General features: G+C 37.3%; 1 protein-coding gene across 5 annotated transcripts; it reads left to right on the top strand.

Moving 5' to 3' along the window:
• Positions 1 to 294: 294 nt before the first annotated feature.
• LOC140882287 (uncharacterized) lies at positions 295 to 7,579 on the top strand. 5 transcript variants are annotated; one of them, XM_073288207.1, is made up of 10 exons: positions 295 to 435; positions 573 to 653; positions 1,392 to 2,575; positions 3,247 to 3,303; positions 3,445 to 3,525; positions 5,018 to 5,191; positions 5,779 to 5,838; positions 5,938 to 5,988; positions 6,124 to 6,363; positions 7,137 to 7,579. In XM_073288207.1, exons 3-10 carry the CDS (start codon positions 1,405 to 1,407, stop codon positions 7,355 to 7,357), a joined length of 2,055 nt encoding a protein of 684 aa, XP_073144308.1. In that variant the 5' UTR covers positions 295 to 435; positions 573 to 653; positions 1,392 to 1,404; the 3' UTR covers positions 7,358 to 7,579. The 5 variants fall into 5 exon arrangements, with proteins under 5 accessions (XP_073144308.1, XP_073144310.1, XP_073144311.1 ...); XM_073288208.1 differs by having other exon boundaries at positions 306 to 435; positions 562 to 653; XM_073288209.1 differs by lacking the exon at positions 3,247 to 3,303.
• Positions 7,580 to 17,311: the final 9,732 nt, after the last annotated feature.

The following is a 17,311-nucleotide window of genomic DNA, read 5'->3' as shown; positions in this document are numbered from 1 at the left end:
TATATTAATCAAGGGTTATTTGGGAAATAAAATATCAATCTTTAACAAATAATTTCTTCGTATAATCGAAATCAATAGAATAGATTTGTGTATATATATATAATTAATTAAATTAAAAAAATGAAATTTACACGCACACCCAATGAACTTTTTCACCAACATAGTTACACGTCAGCACAGATAGCTCCCTCAGACGGACACGTGGCACGAGAAATGGCAACGTGGACCCCAACAAGCGACCGAACCCTTTAAAAGTCGCACCCCTAACCGCCAAAATAAGCCTGCTCCTTTCTCACTCACTCACTCTCTCTCTCTTTCTTATATCATCCTTTTCAGATTAATTCCACCGATCAAAAATCCACCCCACTAATATTAAATTTCCTATCTCCTCTGTGTGAATTCAGCCGCCCATTTCCAAATATTTTGCAAGATTATGTATGGGGTTTTAGGATTAGTCAATTGATGTGTTAATTTGTTGTTACCGTGTGCGATTGGTGTTTCTTTTTTTCTTTTTTTGTGTGATTCGATTCTGATTGTGATTTTTATTTTTTCTGTTTTGAGGTAAAATCCAGAGGGGTTCAAGGTTTCCATTGATTGAGAGTTTTCTGATCTTCGGAACTCCTTGGGTTAATATCACTTTTTAAGTGTTCCAGGTAGACATTAGCTGGTTTCTTGATGTTTTATTTTGAATTCCTAGCTGGTTTTCTCTCTCGCCTTTTGTGGGGATGGTGGGATTGCATGTGGTATTTATTGAAGATTTTCACTATTTCTTGGTCACTTTCCTTTGTATTCTTTTGATGTACTATGAGTCTTTTTTGTACGTAATATTTTTGTTCATAAAATGGGATTGCGGCATTGACACGGTCTGTTTTGAAACACCTGGTTTTTGTTCTGGTGTTTGTTTCAATACCCAATTAGGTCGGCATAGATATATGTGCAATTGCGATTGCTGCATCATACTTTTTAACTCAAAATTATCCAAATGATCCTTTCATAAATACCGGGAATGTGAAGAAGGGCGAACACCCAATTTTTGTGCTTGCGCTGAAAATTCCTTGTTTTGGTTGGTGGGCTTTAAGTAATTTCGATTCCGAGTATCACTTGTTACATTCTAGAACAATTGACATTTTTTCAGAATTGTTTGACCTAATCTTTCTAAAGTTATTAGTTTAACTACTCTTTCCTCTCATGTGACTCTATCTGTCTAAGTTAATATCACCTAAATGTTGCTCAAAATTGTTGAGCAATTGACAGTAGAAAAAATCATATTAGTCCGTTAAGAGATTCTGTTTAATATTTTTTGCGTTCCTGAGCCATCACTCCCTTATTTATACATTTGATTCCCATGAAATGTGATAGTGACAAAGATTTACTTCCATTATTGTGTTTAGATTGCACTTAAAAATGATATCTGAGGACCAAAAGCCTACTTTGACCGGTCCAATGGAAGGGCACTGCGAGCTTGACCTAACCATTAAGCCCAGTGGCGGTGCTGATGTTGGTCAGATGCATCTGGATTATGTTCAGTTTCCACGGCAGGGCAAAGAAGTAACTTGCCAGTCCCACCAAAATCAGTATGATAATGAAAGCAATATGATTGTTGGTATTACACAATTTAATGGTTCAGTAGTTTCCAAAACCGACGCAAATTTGGTTGATGTTGGAAGTGACGCATACAAGTTCCTTAGAGTATCAGAGATGTCTCATCCTGTGGGGAATGCAGACTATAACAAATCACAATTGGGCATGAATTTCACTCAAATTAGAGAGGAGACTGCCTCAAATAATCTTGCTTGGCCGTGTAAACCAGAAGCTAAAGCTAACAAGTCCCAGATCCCCGGAAGCTTTTCTAATTCAGGATGCAGGACAGCTATGCTACCACATGTCGAGAATGCTAGCGAAAAAGGAAATGAGAATGATAGGAATCCCACTGCTCTTCAATTTGGTCGCCCAGGAATAGGTGATGGGAGTTTTCTGAGACTTGGTATTGGAGGTTGTCCGGAAATCAGATCCAATGTCAATTTTAGTGCTCAGGAAATTTCCAGTAAATTAGAGGAAGTGGATTTCTCTCCACATCACGCTTATCATGCTCGGAAAACTGCAGGGTACCCCTTGAATCTTGCTCAATCCACGGATAGTGCTCCAAGTCCAAGATTACAGTTTAATGGTGGTGCATTGTCAAATGTGGTCAGCACGGCATCCATTTGTGAAGGTGGTGGGCTTACTACTGGTGCCAATTGCTTGATAGGATCTAACCCATGCTCCAGTTCATGGATTCCACAGGTTAATGTACAGAGGGATTTTTCTTTCAGTTCTGATCGTAGTTCAGGTTTGCGACATGATCAGAATCCTTTGACATCGCCTTATAGTAGACCTTTCATTTCTCATCCTGGATATGCTGTGCCATCACTCTTGGAGTCACAACTAACCAAGCCCACTTATTTTACTAGTCAACCAGTGCCTGTCCATCAACAGAATTATTCTGGAAAAAGTTCCATTAGTGTCTCACCAGAATTGTGTTCAACATCCCCTATTGACTGGCATCAAGGAAACTCCATCAGGCATTCACAATTGCGTGAGTCATAACAATCACTTTAATTTTGCTGTATTCAAGTTCAAGGACTCTTTACTGTACAATTTAGAGTCTTCTGATGCCACTTAATTTGCCTTTTATTTAATCTTTTTTATCGTTGTGATGGAAAGCCCTATCTGAAATTAAGGATGTAATTCATTTGGTATAATTCTTTTATCAAACAACCAAGCCTATTATCCATATGTTTTTCTATAATTATTGAAGGAAATATATCACACCACATAAACATAGATACATTTAAAGAAACACCATTTCTGCATTTTCTTTAAATACGAAAAGTTCTCTGATAGGCTCCAAAGTTGACAGATACAGCTAAATTTGAATGAACCATCATACTCGAGTTATCTGCGGTGAAGTTTAATAAAATTTTTTGGTGATGTTAATTCTGAATTTTATGCTTTCATGTTATCAATTTAAAGAAAACTTGATCTCAGAAACAGATGGGGAGAAAATTTGTCTTGTCAACATATAGAACTAGTATGACAGTCTATCCTAGAATTTTTAGCTTGTCTGAAATTCTTTGCCCCGACACTTTTATGCAGGAAAATTGATTCCACATATAGAACTAGTATGACAGTCTATCCTAGAACTTTTAGCTTGTCTGAAATTCTTTAACCTGCACTTTTATGCACGAACATTGATTCCATTACCAGGTGGTAGACAAACTCAAATTGCTGACGTTCCTTTCCCAGTGAGTGTTGACCCACATGGTAAGGAATCTATGTCATTTTTAGCCAAATTTTGCTAATAAACGATATGATTTTGTAATATTGGCTACACAATACAGTTTTGAGTGTCTCAACTATGAATCAGTGGTTTCACTTCTGCATTATTTTTATGCCCTTTATCAGGAAATGTAGCTTCAATTACAGAAGGTTCCTCAACAAATGCTGCTAATATCGGTTCTTTTCAAACAAGTCTTCAACCAACTGGTAAGCTTATTTCTACTTCATCTCGATTTGCTGTCTGTTTTTAAGTAATAAATCTGTGTGTATGTCAATCAGTACCTCTAGTATCTAACTCATATTTTGGATAGGTGGACTATTGAGAAGCCCTTATTCAGATTAAGTTATCAAATATTGGTCTATGTATATTTCAGAACTTTAAATAATGGGAATTTTGAAGTGCACAAAATTTTGATTTTGAATTTTGAGTTAGAAAAGAACAATGGAATTTTCCATACAAAGTTAAGCCATTTCAAAATTAAGTGCAATTATATATTTATATATGTATCAAATGAAAAAGTAAGCCGTTATGCCATGCCCTAGGCGAAACTGTACGCAGATTGGTTTTGCTAGCATTCACTTCATATCTATCCTCACTTCACGAAATAAACTGTGTATGTAGCTAGATGTTACCATTATATATCCCAACGCTCTGTTGGACCATGATGTCCTTATCACGCTCCTGCAAATTTTTAGACCACCACAAGTAGAATGTCCTTATCACGCTCCTGCATAATTTTACACCACCACAAGTAGGCTTTTTCATTTTACGTCCTCATAAGCCCATTCATGATATTTCAATATGGGACGAGGTATTACCATTATCCTTCTATTTCATTGGGTCGTGATGTTCGCAGCCCGCCCCTTCACATTTTGGGATTACCACTCACATATCTAGCCGGACTTGATGGTGTCTTTATTCAGGGGTATTATTAGAACTTTTCTGGATGCCTCATTCGGTACTTTGAAAAACAACCATGATATAAATAAATGTTTATTAAAACTTCATACAATATTGATGCTACCTAATGCGTGAATATTTTGAAGGATTTAGCATTTGAGAATTATTGACTTCTTGTCTTGTAACGAAGTTTTTGCTGTCTAAAGGGCGATATTGCATAGATGAATGGTAGAATAGACAAATACTCTTAAATTTTAAATAATCAATGAAACTTGGATAAAATTTCAGGAACTTTTATGAATTCTGGTGAAACATCCTCAAAAATAAATTGTTAGTAGAGTTTGTATAGATTGTTTGGGAAATATAACATTCCCATTGAGATTTAAAGCGATGGGAGTTAATTTGTGAAGGAGAGATTTAGTTTCTCTGTGAAAAAAATATCATATGATCCTTACGTCTTCATTTAAATCCCTTAAAATTAAGGTAGGTCTTCGCCTAGCCAATTAAAAAGCTGCAGCTATGAGAAGTTGCATGGTCCATATTTTCTTTGCAAAGTACTTGTCTAGTTTTATTACTTTCTGCTGAGCACCTAGAGCTGTAGTTTATCTCGCTTAGGAATCTAAGTATCATGTTTCTATTGACAGAGTGAACAATAGCTACTTTTCTAGATGGCTTGATAAAAAGTGATGATTTGACTAAAACTTACAACTTTGATTGTAGTTATCGAGTTTAAGTATGCTTTTTTAACATGCATATGCTTAAAATAATTAAATGTAAATGGGTGCCTGTTCTTCTCAGGACAGCTATTTTCTCCTCAAAATGTTGGTGCTACTGAAGCTCATGGGTATCAATTGTACCCTTGGAGAAGAGGGTTTCCAGTTTCGAAAGGCAGTACGTTCCAGCCCGTTGTTTCTAATCCATTCCCGAGGAGGCTTGGGGTTCAACCTATTGACGTTGCTGCTACTAGAGCTGGTGAGCGTGTGTATTCTGAATTAGTGGGACTGTGTGCATGTGTTTAGTCTTCGTTTATACGCATTTATTTGTGAAAATCACCATCAGCGCAAGCAGAATGAAAAGCTTGATTATTTGTTGGTTGGTCAATTTCCATTGATCTACAAGTACCACTACTCCAAATGTCTTCACATGCAAGAACATATGGTGACCTAATCACATGATTCGCATCAATACATTTTTAGATTCTAAGCTGCACGGTTGGATGACACTCTTAAAGACAGGAAAAATGAAGAGCAGATACTATGCAATTTAGTCATATGATTATAAATATTATATTATATGCAAGTTGATTATCATATGTCAATGTGTATCTTGGTGTAAGAAAGAAACACGTCCAACTAAGCCCAGTAACGAATAGGTTCATTAGGTTCTGTCTAGTCTTATTTGGCATGAAATTTTTGTAAATAATTCAGGTTACGTGAACCCATGTGCTAAGACCTATATTTTCTGTCAGTATTTTCTATTCAGTTCCATACTTTTTGTTTCCCTTTACTTTAGAAAGAAGGATATACCCGAATGGGTATAATTCATTCTGTATGTGCCAGGCCCTTCTCAGTCAGGTTTGGATCCCCAGGTTAATCACCTTGGCCATACGGTACCCTTGGGTAATTATTGCTGAAATCTTCAAATTTGCTACTTTTTCATGCCATTTGCTTTCAATTTTGAATATTTTATTTAATTTGCCTTGTCGTTTGCAAATCTAGGCCAACATGTTCCTATTATGCCATCACATTTATCCAAGGATTTTCCTAAAGGTAGTTATACCAGTGGTATCATCTTATAACTAACTTGTACATTTTTTTGCTTACATTTTTGGTTCCTTATAGGCTGCCTGTCGATTCTAACTGCAACCTCTGTTATTATGGCTGGGGAATTTTCCCTGTTTTTAGGTTATTTTGATCCAGCTGCACAATTTGGAGCTCGGCCCCAGGCTTTTCCTACTCCTCATCATCGGTATGTGAAAAGAGCTGCTACTGAAAATTCTACTGTCACTCGCCCAAATCAGCGTAGAAAGATATTTCCTGGACCAATCATTCATGGGCCAGCAGTCCAGCCAAGGAAGTTGTCTCCTGCTCCAGTTCCAACTCCAGCTCAAATACCCTCTGCCTCTTCTCATATAAAATTTCAAGGTAGGTCTCCTTTCTGTCTCTTTGATTGTCGTTACTCCTCCTCCAACATAGGACTGAGATTATTAATGTACTTCAATTGTGTGATTGGTATCAAATTTTGACTAACTTAAATGGTGTGTGACTACCCAGTTTGTTCTTGGGAGTCTGTGCCTCAAAATTTATTGCTATGATATGTGGTTAAATTGCTTGCATGTTCTTGAGAGCTTTTCTTTCGTTAGTATTCACCTCTTGCTTACATCTATCAAAATGATTGGCAATTTTCATCTTCTTCAGAAAATATATATCAATTCGATTTCAATTTTTATCGGGTAGTTTTGTTCACATTACACAAGTAGAGCTCATGTGCATAAATTGCTATAACTTCAAGTTCTATAAGTTCATGGAGTTAGTTCATTAGGTGTAGCCGTTGGTTTCTTTGTACCTATATCCCAAATTCTGAGTCATAGCAAGGTGCGATAGTGTGTCCAGAAAAAAAGAAAGAAGAATGCATTTTTATTTTCAAGAGAATCTCCTCTAGGTTATGCCCAACAAATAGCGTAATCACCTCTCTCTCCATGGTGGAATAGACGTGAAAAATAATATGTTAATTTATAGATACATTTGAATAGAAAGTAGAGGAAACAGTGTCGCCATCATGTTGATCATTTCAAACCTTAGATGCACCTATAATTTCCACTAGAGTGGTTGCATAACATGAACAGGCATCATAGCTGTATCTGATCCTCTAATATAATGATTGTCACAATCCTGTAAGCTTGTGCACATGTTTGTAGGTTTTGATGGAACTCCTAAGTCATGTGGATACAAGTGCTTGTTGTGCAAAAGAGATCTCGTGTTCACAGCAGAAGGCCCAGTATATCAGCCTGCTGCTCCCCCAGCTGTTGCTGTTCTTCCTTGTGGGCATACGTTTCATGACAGTTGCCTGCAAAGAATTACTCCTGAGGACCAATCAAAATATCCTACTTGCATTCCATGTGCCACTGGTGAAACATAAAACTTTTCCTCGAATCTATAGGCACCGTCCGTCGGAGGACGACACATGAGTTTCGTCAAATTTTGTTAGAAGCAGGAGTAGAGATAAGAAAACTGGAATTGGGAGTTGATAATGTAGTTCATATAACTGTACGTAGATAGTAAGTGTACCCATTCTGTGATGGGGAAATGCTTGTATTGCCTTCTATTAGCTGTGGCTTATCTGGAGGTGGCGATAACAGTCTTGTTACTCTGATAAAATAAAAATAAAAATAAAAAATATTGAATTCTTTGAATTTCAAATTTAATTTTCTTTCAGTTTTGAGTTTTATATGTTAGATATGTGTGAATTTTGAGTCCAGCCAACGTTATCCTGCGTGATCATTCATAATATTTCCTTGAATCATTTCTTCAATTCTGGTCAAGCCTAGCCAGGTCAATGATAAATTGTTTACTATTAAGAACAGAGAAGATCGAATTCTAAGAATAGGTTCACATAAGGATTCATGAATTTATTTTTGTGAGATGGGTTGATATTAACAATAAAAAATATTATATATATATATATATATATATATATATATATATATATATATATATTCAAAACACCGCCTGTTATGGCGGGGGATTTGGCGAATTCCTACATGTTTATTAGAATAAAAAAGAAATACAAGAGAGGAGGACTATACCAAGACCTCTCGAAAAATTACAAAAGCCGAATTAAAGTAAGAATTAAACCAAAAGCCAAATAAAGCAAGTAATTAAGTAAAGACAGTTTAATTAAAGTAAGAATTTAACCAAAAACCAAATAAAGCAAGTAATTAAGTAAAGACAGCTTTAATCCTAAGATAAGGAAGACCCGATTTATCCAATCTACAAATCCCTTTAAGTCTACCATTGACATTTTGCGGATGTAAAATCGCCGAACCCAACTCCCATCCAAGATTAGCCAATTCATCTACCGTTGCATTTGCTTCTCTGTAGACATGAGATTTTCGGACCTCTGACGAATTAAGAATTTCTTGAATCTGAGTCAAAATCCTATTGAGTTCCCAAGAAAAATAATAATCCTCTATAATTGCTAATGCCGCCAAGGAGTCCACTTCCAGCCACAGATGAAACAAGTTGTACAACTTGCACACCTGTAAACCCCGAAGTATAACAAGTAATTCTGCTCGAGTGTTAGAACCAACTCCAATCGAATCATGAAATGCCAGGACAGTCAGAATGATCTCTGATATTTCCACCAATGCCAGATTCCCCTCCAGTTTTTGAGCAACCATCCGTATTCAACTTGAAATAACTGATCTCAGGGGCCAACCATCGAACTGTCCTAATGGTGGTAGCTCTCGAAATATTATAATTCAGCCCCAAGGATTTGGCAATGTCCTCGAACCTAGTCCAATTTTTGGCCTTCATCAACCCTGCACGACCAGTAGATAAAATAAACTCATTAATGTGCAAAATAATCCTAGCCGAATTAATATTGTTTCCCTTATACTTGTGATCGTTTCTGGCCTTCCAGAGAAACCAGATTATAAGGAATGGAATAATTTCCCTGACATGACCAGCTTTACTCCAATCATCAGACATCTTCCAATTCCGAAAATTGTGGTAGTTTTGAACTTGAAAAATCCTAGCAAAATACTGCCAGACGCCAACAGCGGAAACACACCCAAAAAATAGGTGATTAAAAGATTCTTCATTATGACAGCCTTGACAAACCGAAGCCATCGCAATCCCTCTCGACTTAAGTATATCATCCACAAGAATTCTCTTGAAGAACCACATCCAGCAGAAAATAGAAACAGACGGCTTAAATAACTTGGACCAACATCCCCTAAGCCAATCAATTTCAGTATGTCTATGACGTATTAACTCCCAGACAGATTTAACAAAAAATCTACCATTCTCTGAATATTTCCAGATTGCCATGTCCTTCAAGACTGGATGAACAAGAACATCCATAATCCGATGAGCAACATCCGGAGGAACCACCATCAGTAACCGAGCAAGATTCCATTTACGATAATCCAAAAACCAATCCACTAGCTTAGACGGCTACCCCTGAATAGGAGTCGAAGATGACAGGGGTCCATCCGATAGCCAAGAGTCAAACCAGAAGCTGACCTGCCCACCACCAATTCTCCAATCAATTCCTTGTTCAACTTTATCTCTAATCTTCATCATCCGCCTTCAAGTGGGAGATATATTCTGCATAGGCCGAACTGCAGCTGGAGGAGCAGATTTACAGTATCTCATTATCAAGAACCTGCTCCAAAGCGAAACCACTGATCTGAATCGCACCCAAAGTTTTATGGAGAAAGCCGTCACCGAATCCTTGAGCCTACAAATACCCAAACCGCCTTTCGAAATTGGAAGAAAGATTTTCTCCCAAGAAATCCAATGGATTTTTCTAGCATCCTCCTTCGCTTCACAAAGGAATTTAGCGCATAACATCTCGAACCTGTGAAGGACAGTTCCAGGAGGCTGCAGAACCTGGAAAAGATATATAGGCATAGGACAAAGTACACTCTTGATAAGCACCAGCCTACTGCCAAAAGACAGTATCTGCGTATTCCATCCTTGAAGTTTCTTGCTAGCACTGACAATAATATGGGAGAAATAAGAGGTATTCCTCGGACCTAGGAAAACTGGGGCACCCAAGTACTGAATAGGAAGAGACCCCTCCCCAAAACCAGTAATACCATGATAATTCCCTTTCCTCTGAGGCGGACAATTGCTGGCAGTGATAATAACACTCTTAGCATTACTGATAAGTTGCCCAGAACACTGTTCATAATGATATAAGAAGTTCCGAAGGATTTTAATCCCACGAGTAGAGCCATTAGTGAAAATTATAATATCATCCGCATAGGCTAAATGAGATAACCTGAAGGAGAGACCCATACTGTAGTTGAGAATTCTGTTCTGAGAAAATAAATTATCCAATCCTCGAAACAAATATTCAACAGCAATCTCAAACAGAGAAGGAGAAATTGGGTCCCCTTGCATGAGACCTCTGTTTGAATGGAAGAAGCCCGAGAGAGAACCGTTGATTGTAACAGAAAACCAACAGTTATTGACACATAGAAGAATGACTTGACAGACCTCCTCTGAAAAACCAACGGCTCTCAACATCTAATATAGAAAATCCCACTGGACACTATCATAAGCTTTGTCCATATCCAATTTCATAATAATGTTCCCCCTCTCGACCGGTAATTCAAGTGGTGAACCATCTCCTAAGCAAGCAGAATATTATCCGAAATAGCGCGCCCTGCAACATATCCACTCTGTGAAGGAGAAATAATCTTCGGCAATAACTGATTCAACCGTAAAGTTATTAACTTAGTAATGATTTTATTGCTAACATTACATAAGCTAATCGGCCTGAAGTCAGCCCATCTCTGTGCATCTGGGGTTGTTTCGTAATTTTGTGCCCGCAAGTGCACGGTGTCAAGTTTTAATATAGAAAATGAGTCCAAGTCGATCCCACAGAGAATGAATAAAATGATATTATATTGAATATTTGCAACTAATCAAATCTTAATCCTATGTAGAGCTACGAGAATGATTTGAGTTATATCAAACTAAATTTTGCAATAAATAAAATTAATTAACGACGAGTTCGCAAGACGAAAATTCAATGAGAGACAAATTCTAGAGGTTCGACATCACTTAACCATCCACCAAGTTAATTCATAAAGAAATCTATATCATAAATTCTTCTAGTTTATTAGCCAAGAATTCCTATTATTTTCTACTACCTCTCTCGAGTGTCAAGCAGAAATTCGTATTCAATAGCAAACTCAATATCTCTATCAAAGTTCAATTATTAAATCCGGTAAATAGCACAAGAATTCTTCTATGACTTCTATGGAGTTATATGCCTCTCGAACAATATAAACACCAAAGATGTATTTTCTTATGTCGTATTCAAAATCTCCTCTCTCGAGTGATAGATTCTAAATAAAATATCATTCAATCTATGACCAATAAATTGAAGAAATCAATTCAGGAAAACACAAATAAACCGAATGAATAATTCTAATATATCAATCAAAATATCAAAAACATGGTTTCAAGTCAAGCTACGTCATCCCACTAGACAAAAGAATTAGTTCATAATGAAAATACAAATCAAACAAAGCATGTTCTTGAACATCATTCAAAAATTAGGAGAAAGAATGAAATAAAAACGAAAGTAGATGATGCTTCTCCGTCTCCGGTAGTCGTTTCGTCCGTCTTCGTACCAAGAATGCTTCTTCTCCTTTTTCTTAGGTCTATAGCCGTCTCTAGCCTTCAAAAACTAATGAAAACCCTCGATAATAATCTGATATATGCCAAAGAGTCCTTTTAAAGTTCGAGACTAAAAGTTTTCAAAAATACGACACGTCAGACGCGGGTGCGTCGCGTTTTTGGGTTCCAGGGTGCGGGTGCGCTTTCCTAGGGTGCAGGGGCGCTGATCGCCAATAATTTTCTCAAAATAAGAGCTACAGGGCGCGGGTGCGCCGGTTCCGGGAGCGGGTGCGCTACAGCGCATCCAGCTCGCGCAGCATTCTTGAAAAAAAATCATAATTTGAGTTCTAGCCGTCGGATTGAGCTGAAATTTTGACAGCAGCTTTAAAACATCCCAAACTGCATTGTGAACGGTGAAGATTGGATTTGGATATATGTATCAGCTCCAGTAATTTTGTAAACTTGCATCTCCGTAATTACTTTTTCCGTCTCTTCTTGTTACTTTTCCTCCGTAAACTTGTCGATTATTTTCGATATTTGAGATCCGACTTGAAATTGTATTTGAGCAGATGCGTTTGATTTTTGAGCATATGCGTGATTTTACAGAGATTTGAGAAATGAAAGGCCGCAGATGCGCCTATTTTTCCCCGCAAAAGTGCAACATGGCAGAGATTTTGGGTTCGTTTGAAGAATCGAGCATATGCGCGCCCCTTATCAACCCCTCACTAGCGCGTTTGCGCTAGTGAGTAGCGCATTATGCGCTAGTTTCTAGCGCAGAAGCGCTAGAAATGTAGCGCAGACCTGCTAGTTTTTTTTAAAAAAAAAATTTCATTTGGCGAGGTGCTTTTGCGTCGCCAAATGTAAGATTTTGCGTCGCCAAATATGTTGGATTAATATTATTATTTTTATTCCGGATTTCTTTATTTAGTCTTTGAGTCGAGTTTTGAGAACCGAGTTTCACAATGTCGTTTAAATTATTTAACACCCATTTATTTGCGTGTGTGACTTCAAATTTATTTAATATTCTAGCCCTGAAGTTTTAATTAAGGAATGCATGATTAAGTATAAGATGAAATGAGAAAAAGTTAAATGAATTAAAAGTTAAAGTATGAGGTGAATTGGTTGTAACTTAGACATGCAATGATGGGTCGGGGGATGCCCTGACTCACTTGCCAAATGAGACATGTAGTACGGTGTTTAACGGGAGACATCCCGACATCCCTACCAAATTCAAACGTGTAGTACGGTGTTTAACGGGAGAAATCTCGGAATCCCTACCAAATTCAAAGGGGCAATGTGGTTTTTAACGTGAGAAATCTCGGCATCCTTGCCGACATTGTATACTATTGCCATTGATCGATCAAAATCATAGTTATAATTGAGGATCTAAATTCAAAAGTAAAAGTAAATGATAAATGAATCATGCATGTGTTTTTATTTTCATCGCATATTGCTATTGTTCTTACTTCGAGCATGTTATGACTTTTCCCCTCTTCGCGCGAACTTTCATCATATACTTAGTACTATTTTTAGTACGATGCATTATTTTGAACACTTGCCGTATTGTTTAAACCTTGCTGGGATTTTAGGCTCACTACTATGCTTAGTACAGATGAGTATGCAGACGAGGCTGCGGGGCAGGATTTCCAGGGTCCGTAGGTGTTCGGAGGCATGCCCTCGACCGTTGCCGCTCTTTTCATTTCCGCACTATGTTATTGTAATAAGTAACTACTGTAGTAAATTGTCTTCCTTCTAGTAGCAGGATGTGTTATTCCTTGCAATTATGTTGGCATGTAAACACTATTTATTTTCCTATTCGTCTCGGGTCGAACTAGTTACTGTTTATGTATGCCTTATGCGCGATATTTTCCTCGGGTTGAGGTTTATATTAAACTGCTGTTTGTGACAGGTGGTTTGTTATTCAAACAAATAGGTCATGCCAATTTTTTTTTAAATCCCGTGTTTTTCTTTATTTATTTTTTATTTAATAGTAGTTAGAGTTATCTCAATTGGTATCAGAGCACGGTCACTGGTTTTGGGTTGTGCCTACCTCCGAACGCTGGGACTCGGGAGATCTCGCCTCATAGTCTGTAAGATTTAAGTTTTTGTTACCTTTGATTGTTCTAATGTTAGAAGTAAGAGTTTTAAAGTTCTTGAGCACTTAAAATTTTAAAGGACTCTTAAGTCATGGAATTTGAACCTTGGAATTTGGACTTGCATACAGATAGCCCCTCGTCGCGATCGTGCTTTAAAGCCTCCTCCCCGGCACCCTCTACCTCCACCTCCACCTCCACCTCCACCTCCACCTCCACCAGCCGCGGATGTTGGGACTTAGTGCTAGCTGGCTTAGCCCGTATCCTTGAGCGACATGTGGACGCTCCGAGTACTGGGCTTGGGACTGTTTATGAGCAGTTTAGGAAGATGAACCCGAAGGATTTTTCTGGCACTACTGACCCGCTTGTAGCAGAGGGATGGATCCGTTCACTTGAGGTGATCTTCCGGTATATGTAGTTGGGAGACCCGGATCGAGTTCGTTGTGCCGTCTTTCATCTCTGGGATGATGTTTCCCTCTGGTGGGAGGGAGTTGAGAAGACAGTGGATACGACTACCCTGCCTTGGGCCGAGTTTAGGAGACACTTATTCGAGAAGTACTTTACCGCAGATGTGAGGGCTCGGTTGAAGACAGAGTCTTTGAGCCTACGACAGGGAGATCTATCAGTGGCTGAGTTTGTAGTGAAGTTTGAGAGGGGTTTCCACTTTGTGCCTCTGATTGGAGACGATGAGGCAGAGAAGCTCCAGCACTTCATTGTTGGACTGCGACCCGCTATCCGTCCGGATGTACTCATGGCGGAGCCAGCTGACTATGCTTCTGTGCTCAGATGAGCTTTGAGGTCTGAGCAGACGTTAAGGGACATCAGCGTTGAGGCGCAGGGTAAGAGGCCATTCCCAGCACATGGCCAGCAGCAGCAGCACGACAAGAGGCCGTACATTGGACCACCACGGTAGCAGGGACCCTTTAGATGTAATATCCAGAAAATCCATAAATCTATTCTTGATTTATTAAAGGAATTTTAAATGAATTTTAAGTTATTTCATTTGATTATTTATGATTTAAACGCTATTGTTATTTAAATGATCTTATGTGTCGTGTAAATAATTTAAAAGTTGATGTTTCATGTATTAAAATATATGTTTATTTGTTGTGTTAAATGATTTTATAAAAATTGATTCTGGAATGAGAATACGAGACTAGCCTATGATCGTTATTGTAGAAAATAATTCTGCGAGTATTTTAATTATGATATTGATATGTTTTTAACGTGCAAGTTGAGAAAAGAAATTTTATAACTCGGTTTCAGGCGTGATGGTTGGACTACGTTTTAAGTAGTAACACCTGTTACATATTAATGTTTGATTACTACACTTAACAAACCCCTACCCCATTATTAAATGGTTTGTCTCCCCTTTTGACTTCCTCATCTCCTTTTTACACGTTTCTTCCCCCTCTACCTTATCATTTCTCCACCTTCTTCCTTAGTTTCCCTACGGTTCCTTCCTTATTCCTATTCCCTTACTTCTCCATGTTTTCTTCAAGATCCAAGTTTTCATAGCTTCCACATCTTTCATTCGTTCAAGGTTTAGCTCGTTGACGAAGTCCCGAATAATCTCAACCTTCATTCAAGTCAAGATTTTCAACAAGTATTTTAAGATTTTGAAACCCATTCAAGATTATAATTATTTTAATATCAAAATGTATGTTGATGGGCATGTTTTAATGGTTTATGATTTTGAAGAAACATGAAATTACGAGTATCAAGTTATGAATTGTTGAAATTGTGAAGCGTGGTCGTTCTTGACAAGTTTTTGATAGGTGTGTAGAAAATAATAAATATTTTGAAAATTATGATGTTATTGGAAGTTTTAAATATGAGAAACTGATGTTTGATTGAAAAAAAAAATTAATTTTTGAGATTTTGATGAAGTTGAGCAATTTTGATGGTAGTTACGGTTTAAAGGTTCTGTAGAAAAATCATTTAAAATCTTAGTGTTTGAAGTTAGTTAACCCTTGTTCAATTACAAGAAAATGAGTTTTGATGATTTATGTAGTTAGGACTTTGTGTAAAAGAAGTTTATGTTTGAAGTTTGAAGTTTGAAGTGTTGAAGTTGTGTTCGGTGGCACCGGATTACCTATACTTGTTATGATTTTGAGGATAAAAATTAGTGCAGTGATCCAAATGATATGAGGCCAATTCTATTTGAAAACTAAATTATTTATCTACAACTTTCATGTTTTGAGTTTTGTCAAAATAATTTTAAAAGATTGGTCAACATTGCCCCGAAGTGTGTCGAGTGTTTTGAATTTCCGTATGTGACAAATCTCGGGAGAATGCGCATAACGTTTTACTGCAAAATCCAATTAAGGTGAGGTTTTCGGCATTAGAAAGAGAAGATCAAGATCTAAACCTTTTATGTTTACCACTTTTTCAAATTCTGGGTGCAAGAACTCGAAATATCAGTGGGAATGCATAGAAACGGCAGTGCAGCAGAGCTGACAATGCGCAAGTATAGCGCCCCAGCGCCTCTCTTATAGCGCTGGAGCGCTGTAGCTTCAAATTAATTTTCTTATGTTTTGATTTTTGGGTCCTTAATTCATGGTTATTATCTTTTAAGGCTTCTAAAATATATTTAAGAATTTCTATGCAAAAAGTTTCAAGTTTTAAGTCAAGAACAAAAAGAACGACTTACGTGGATCGATTACGTTATGTGATGCATGTAATGTCTAAGTATCATTCATGAAACCTATGTTCAATATGAAGTATGATTTTTATCATCTATGACATGCATGAAGTTATTGAGTAAAGTTTTATGTTCATGAAATGAAATTTATGACGGAAGTTACGATGAAACAATGATGCTTCATAATGAATGAAATGATATGATGAATGATGAAAGTTATGATGAAATGATAAGATCGTTGATGAGGCATGATTGAATGATGTTAAGATGAAGCATGATATGATATGTTGATGCATGAAAATATTTTGATGTCTTATGTGTCTTTGTGGTGGCAAACACGGGATTGGTGCTCTGGTTTGGGCTCCGAAGAGGGCCTTTCCAAACATGGCTCATGAGACAGATAAGTACACAGGACTGGTGCTCCGGGATGAGCTCCAGAGAGGGCCTTTCCAAAGAACGAATGTTATGAGGCTTAATGCCATATGCTTGTTGATCAACAGGAACTATGAATGTGCCCATTATGATGGTTGCCACAATTTCACATAATTAATCACCCCAAAATGATAAGTTTTTATGTTATGTTCATGGATAATTGTATGTCCAATTTGCATGATTTTATTTATTAGATGTTAAGTGAAAAAGTTTAGTTAATAATGAAATGTTAATGTTTTAAGAATATGCATGAAGTCTATTTTCAAGATTTAAAGTTAAGTAAGTTGATGTCCATGTTTAAGTTTCTTGCATCTTTTAAGACTTTTGAAGTTCATGTTCAAGATTTTAAGTTTAAAGTTCCATGATGTTTACGTTAAAGTTCTTCAAGTTCAAGGTATCATGATATGTATGTTCAAGTCATTAAGTTTAAGATATTTTGAAACTATAATGACATCGAGATGTATATTTTAATCTTGCTGAGTCCTTTAGACTCACTATACTTGAATGGTGCAGATGGTTTAGCATTTTTGAATTAAAAAGCTTTGGTAGCACGGCTGAAGAGCCC

The sequence above is a fragment of the Henckelia pumila genome, chromosome 2 (genome assembly GCF_033568475.1).
Source record: "Henckelia pumila isolate YLH828 chromosome 2, ASM3356847v2, whole genome shotgun sequence".
Lineage (NCBI taxonomy): Eukaryota > Viridiplantae > Streptophyta > Magnoliopsida > Lamiales > Gesneriaceae > Henckelia > Henckelia pumila.
The sequence above is the reverse complement of the archived record's forward strand: the minus strand, read 5'-3'. Positions and strand labels throughout refer to the sequence as shown.

Excerpts from the sequence above, each read along its gene's own strand:
- LOC140882287 (XM_073288207.1), top strand. The coding sequence starts at position 1,405 with ATGATATCTGAGGACCAAAAGCCTACTTTGACCGGTCCAATGGAAGGG. Across the intron at positions 2,576-3,246 it reads CATCAGGCATTCACAATTGC|GTGGTAGACAAACTCAAATT; the intron begins GTGAGTCATAAC and ends TTCCATTACCAG. Across the intron at positions 6,364-7,136 it reads TTCTCATATAAAATTTCAAG|GTTTTGATGGAACTCCTAAG; the intron begins GTAGGTCTCCTT and ends ACATGTTTGTAG.